At 53.3% G+C, this 5,764-nt stretch overlaps 1 protein-coding gene across 5 annotated transcripts; it reads left to right on the top strand.

The window, feature by feature from the left end:
- TAGLN (transgelin) lies at nt 1–5,474 on the top strand. Of its 5 annotated transcripts, XM_023524903.1 has the most exons (6): nt 45–158; nt 1,327–1,434; nt 3,713–3,904; nt 4,007–4,184; nt 4,482–4,638; nt 4,899–5,474. In XM_023524903.1, exons 3-6 carry the CDS (start codon nt 3,725–3,727, stop codon nt 5,041–5,043), a joined length of 660 nt encoding a protein of 219 aa, XP_023380671.1. In that variant the 5' UTR covers nt 45–158; nt 1,327–1,434; nt 3,713–3,724; the 3' UTR covers nt 5,044–5,474. The 5 variants fall into 5 exon arrangements, with proteins under 5 accessions (XP_011381468.1, XP_023380670.1, XP_023380671.1 ...); XM_011383166.2 differs by lacking the exon at nt 1,327–1,434 and having other exon boundaries at nt 1–158; nt 4,482–4,584; nt 4,899–5,468; XM_023524902.1 differs by lacking the exon at nt 1,327–1,434 and having other exon boundaries at nt 1–158; nt 4,899–5,468.
- Nucleotides 5,475–5,764: the final 290 nt, after the last annotated feature.

Here is a 5,764-nt window from a genome sequence, read left to right as displayed (position 1 = left end):
ATTTCCTCTAGCAGGGAGGGGGCCGCGGGGTGAGCCAGCGGGGGAGGCTGACATCACCACAGCAGCAGTCTTTAAACCCCTCATCCAGCCAGCGCCCCATCCTGTCTGTCCAAGTCCAGACAGAGCTGACTCCTTCCTTCAAGCCTTGAAGAGCCCCTGTGAGTGCATTTGTCCCCGGGTTGGAGGGAAGCTGGGCTCAGGCTTGACAGAAGTGGGTGTATTGCAGGCAGGGCTCGGGGGAGGGGTCTGGTCCCTAGCTCCCTGGCTGGGGGAGCCCACCCTCTCAGCCAGCGTGCATTGCTAATCTTCAGATGGGGAGGTGGTCCTAGCAAATGGGTGGGATGGGATTGCTAGAATCCTGAGTTGCTTAGACTGGGCAGCCTTGGGCTCACTGAAATGCCCAAGAAGACTTGGCTGGTGAAGAAGGATTGATGGTGGTAACCTGGGAACCAGTGTGAGGGGGAGACTTCCCATTTTTAGCCATAGTCATACCATAGGGTATGTGATAGGCTTGAGGTGTTGTCAGGTTAGACCCAAGGCTCTATTGTCCATTGTGCATCTAGGAAGATGGATGTCCAAGGAGGTGAGGAGGTGTGTGAGCACACTAATGCTAGAGAGTAGTGTCCCACTGTTGGGTCCTCAGGGTCTGAGCTGCATGGGGAGAACCCCTGGGAAGCCCCTGAGGCAGTGGGAAGGACCACGAAATTCTTGGATTCTGGAACAGACTGGGGTGGCAGGGTGCAGGGACAGCTGAGAGAGATGATTTTCTGGGTATACAGCTCCATCCGTACACTGAGAATGAGAGGTCATCCCGCTACAGACAAAAGAGTGGAGTGTGGGCACTGCCAGGACCTTTGGAGCGATGGCTTGGTTGGCTGTCAGGGCTGGGCAGGCCTGGGACTCTGGGCCCTTCAGAAGAGTCTGCCTAGTCCCCTTAGTAGTTGCCATTCAACGGGTGGTGGTGAGTAGGATCACTCTTCTCCGTTCTTGGAATTTAGATGAGCCACCCATCCTGCCATCTCAGAGATCCATAGGTGCTCACTCCTATTTTCTGAGTTTTATTTTTAAGAGAGAGGGGGCACAGCAGTCCTGGAGAGGCCTCTGGTTCTGCTAGGTTTTCCAAGTTCCTGCTGGTAGGAGGTGTCCTCTGACCTTTTGCAGCTGGACTTTGTTTTTTCTCTCAGGAGACGGGAGGCCGATGGGAACCAAAGGGCAGGAGGGTCAAAGCAGACCCTTATCCATTTTGTCCCAGGAACCTTTGTCTAGAAAGTTTCCTGGGCGGGCTTCTGTGCAGCTGTCTCCCTCCCCCTCCTCTCCTCTCCCTAGCAGCTCCAAGGTGGGACCAGGTTGGTCTTCATCGGAGGACTTTGAGGGATTTCTTGGAACTCTCCATTGTCAGACTCTTCACCAGGAGGGAGCAGGGAGGGGGTGGAGGTGTGTGCATTTCACCCCCTGCCCCACTTGTTCCTATCAAAATCCAAATATTTTCTCTAAATCTAGGGGTTGCAACTTTATGTCCTTGTCACCGGGAACCTTGACACCTTGACTGTTCTGAGTCTCCTGAGACTGTAACCCTGGGGGTGGGGAGAATAATCTGCTTCCATCCTGTTCTTCACATCACCAGCTTGTGTTGTGGAAGGTGGTTGGGTGGGGAATGCAAGAGGGCAGGGCATAGAAGGTAGTGCTTGACTGGGCCACAGGGATGCATGCAGCCTGACTGGCGGAGAGGGATGGGGGATGCACGGGTAAGCTGAGATGGGACGGGGAGCAGCATACAGGATGGGCTGAAATCACTTGTTCCAGCTGACTGATGGTTTTTGATCATAGCACTTTGCCCAGGAGACTTTGAGTTATTGTGAAGCAGGGGTGAGATACGAAGCAAAGCGGGGGAATGGGAGGAACTTACTATTTATAGACAAACAGAGCAGAGCCCTCTGCCTTTGGGTTCTCTGGCATCACCGGCTGGGGGAGGGGTGGTGGTACTCAGAGAACCTCATCCTCGGAGGTGGCCCAGCCCTCACTTTATAAATAAGGAAGCAGACCCAGGGAGAAGTGAGTTGCCCATTGTCTAGAATTTAGATGAATCCGTCTTTTGTTCTTTCTCTCAGACTTTGTTGTCCTCTCATGGCATGATTTTGAAAAGGTGTGGAGGCTGGAGGGGGAAGAACACTTACTATTTTTTTCCCCTTGGTCAGGGGCTGGCTCTCCCAGGTCACTTCCAGGAGACTAGCTCTGGGAGGCACAGGACTGGCATTTGGAGGAGCTCTGCTGAGGGACAGGCAGTATATTAGGTAGTCACAGACACTGTCTCATCGAAACGTTCACAGCCCTCTGAGGTAGATATTTTCCTCACTGAGCAGATGGGGAACTCGAGCTCAGAAAAGTTGTCAGCCGTGGGGAAAGGAAGGTTAGGACAATGGAGTTTGGCAGGTGACCTGGGACCATGAGAAGTGACGATGTTCACTCTGCTTCCCATGGTAGCTGGTGTGGAGAGGGTCTCAGCAATGACAAGAGAGGGAGTCAGAGGAATGAGCTATTTCCATCCTTAGACCATTCTTTCCTTCCCAACTCATGACCTCTCTGAGGCCAGGGATGGGTTTGGCCTCATTTGGTACTTCGGATGAACTCTGGGCACCACCCCAGGTTGATACCTGTGGCCAGGCTAGGCTCCTCTTGACCAGCCATGCCCATGTCTGCCTGGCATCCACCTACCCGGCCCTGCCCCTGTAGACTTAGCCTCCAGCAGTACGGCTCCCTTGAGCAGGGCCAGTCTCGGGCCTTCAGGGCAGCACTTGTTGCTGGTCTGGACAGGCAGGTCCTTGGCTTCGGGTTTTCCCTGGAGGATTTGGCTTCTTGGTTACTCAGGGGAAGCTACTACAGTGGTGAGAAACGGCATGAAGGAAAGTCCATGGGTAGATCAGTTTGCGTTTCTCTCTCTCTCTCTCTCTCTTCCCTGTGGCTCCCCTGAGGAAATGCAGCTTCTTGGCCAAGAGCTCTTGGGCTTTGCTGTCTTCCTAGACCTTGCCAGGGGTAGATAAGTTTGAGCCTTTTCAGCTGCAGGCCAGAGGCTGAGCTGACCTGGCAAAGAGCTAGCATTTTTGAGTTCCAGCTTCTGGGCTAGCGGAGACATGAGTTGGAGGTAACCCCATAACCTGAGGCAGAGCCAGTGAACCGCCTCACACCTAGCTGGAAAAAGACACCTGCTGGCTTTATTTTGGGGGACAATGTGGCTTCCTCCAGAAGGCCTCTCCAGTGTATCTGTGGCCAATCTTGGCAAAAAAAGAATGCTCTGGATTAGGGATTGTCAAACTATGGCCCATAGGGTAAACACAGCCTGCTGTTTGTATAAAGTTTTACTGGAACAAAGCCATGCTCATTTGTTTATGTACTGTTTAAGGCTGCTGTTATGAAACAATAGCAGAAATGGCCTGCAAAGCCTAAAATACTTATTGTCTGGTAATTTACAAAAAAGCTCACTGACCCCTGGCTCCAGAATGCCCAAGATCTGGTCTCCTGTTTCTCTGGTCTCCAAGTTTGGAGAAGCCCCTGGCCTAGATGGGCAATGCCATGAAAACAATATCAGGAAGAAAGGGGAGAAAGATAAACATCTAGGAGGGTTGGGCAGCCACAGAGCTAGACCTGCCCGGCACAAGTGAAAGTGGGGCTGCTCTCTCACCCCGATCTTCCCCGTTGCTGGCTGGTGCTGCTGTAGCTCTCCCTAAACATGGCCAACAAGGGACCTTCCTACGGCATGAGTCGTGAAGTGCAATCCAAAATTGAGAAGAAGTACGACGAGGAGCTGGAGGAGCGGCTGGTGGAGTGGATTGTGGTGCAGTGTGGCCCTGACGTGGGTCGCCCAGACCGCGGGCGCCTGGGCTTCCAGGTCTGGCTGAAGAACGGCGTGGTGAGTGACAGCCTGGGAAGGGGAATGGGGCTGTGCCGCCCTGCTGGGGTCATGGGGCAGGCACCCTGAGCCAAGTGTCAAGCTGTGTTCTATGCTTGGCAGATTCTGAGCAAACTGGTGAACAGCCTGTATCCTGATGGTTCCAAGCCAGTGAAGGTGCCTGAGAACCCCCCTTCCATGGTCTTCAAGCAGATGGAGCAGGTGGCTCAGTTCCTGAAGGCAGCTGAAGACTATGGAGTCACCAAGACTGACATGTTCCAGACTGTTGACCTCTTTGAAGGTACAGAGAGAAAAGGGGTAGAGGAGGCAGGTGAAGGACAAGTTACTGAGGCAGAGACAAGGGATGACCAAAGCATGCCACGATGACGGGTCAGCATAGCAGGAATGGGATATGCCAAGGGGAGACCGCACCACACTTACAAGGGCATACCATGTGACCTACTGAAGCCTCTTTGGATTCTGGGACAACCTTTGCCCCTGGGTTGGCCATTTTTCTGAGAGGTGAGAGCAGGCCTTGCCTTGGGACTCTTCTTTACAGTTCTTAAGTTCGTCCGCCCTCCCCTCTTTCTTCTCACAGGCAAAGACATGGCAGCAGTACAGAGGACCCTAATGGCTCTGGGCAGCTTGGCAGTGACCAAGAACGATGGGCACTACCGTGGAGATCCCAACTGGTTTATGAAGTATGTGGCCACTGTCTGCATGAGAAAGGTGTTGGACTGGGCTAACCCATTAGTGTGAGTGACCTGGGGAAGCAGATAGCTAGGAAGGGACAAAGTGAAGGTCTAGGATAGGGACGAACGGGTCCCCGATGCTTCTTAACTTCTCCCTCTTGTGCTCAACCAATCTCCCTGGCCTGTGGGAACAAGCTAGATTAATGAACAAGGGGAGTGAAACAGGGAGGCAATGGGATTGGGCTAGGAAGTAACAACAAACATAAAACAGGTGGAAAGTATGAAGTCCTGGCAAGTCTTTATCCTGGTTCCTCCTCTTCTAGGAAAGCCCAGGAGCATAAGAGGGAATTCACAGAGAGCCAACTGCAGGAGGGAAAGCATGTCATTGGCCTACAGATGGGCAGCAACAGAGGGGCTTCCCAGGCTGGCATGACGGGCTACGGACGACCTCGGCAGATCATCAGTTAGAGGACGAGGGCCAGCCCCCAGTCCTTTCCTGCCCCGGCTCATTGGCTGCAGCCATCTATCCCGCCTAGCCCACCTCACCCACACCCGTGTAATTCCTTCAGCCCCGGCCAAGCTTCGAGTCTCCGAGGCTCTGTCACTGAGCAAAGGTGACTTGCGCTTGGGCAACTCTCCCCACCCTCCTCAGCCTCAGCTGAACTTCTTACCCCAAAGCACTGCTCCCTGGGCCCTCTTTCAACCTCCCACCACCTCTACTGAGCTGAGCAAGGGGGTGTGGGCTGGGGGTGGTCTGGGGGTGGGGCAAGTCCACTGCGCTCCTTGGCAGCAGATGCCCATTGAAGGAGACCCAGCCCAACCTCCCCCCATTTTTTGCTGGAATATTTTGGGGGTTGAAATTCAAGAAGGAAAAAAATAATATATATATATATATATATATCTACCTATCTCAATCTTTTCTCGGGCCTGGCTGGTAGAGTTTGATTTGCCCTAGTCACTTCCGTGTGGTTTCGGGAAATACAAACAGGGAACAGGGCCACCTGTGTTGTCCTGGTTGCCATCCTCTGAAGGACTCTTCACATTCCAGGATCCCAGGGGGTCAGATTCTTTCAGACAACCAGGCAGTGGAAGAAAGTGAATCTCTGGGGGACTGACAGGAAGGAGGAACTACTTGGCAACTTGCATTAGCTCTGGGGAGGCAGAGGAAAGGAGATGCGGAATGGCAGAA

Source organism: Pteropus vampyrus, unplaced genomic scaffold (genome assembly GCF_000151845.1).
Source record: "Pteropus vampyrus isolate Shadow unplaced genomic scaffold, Pvam_2.0 Scaffold505, whole genome shotgun sequence".
Lineage (NCBI taxonomy): Eukaryota > Metazoa > Chordata > Mammalia > Chiroptera > Pteropodidae > Pteropus > Pteropus vampyrus.
The sequence above is the reverse complement of the archived record's forward strand: the minus strand, read 5'-3'. Positions and strand labels throughout refer to the sequence as shown.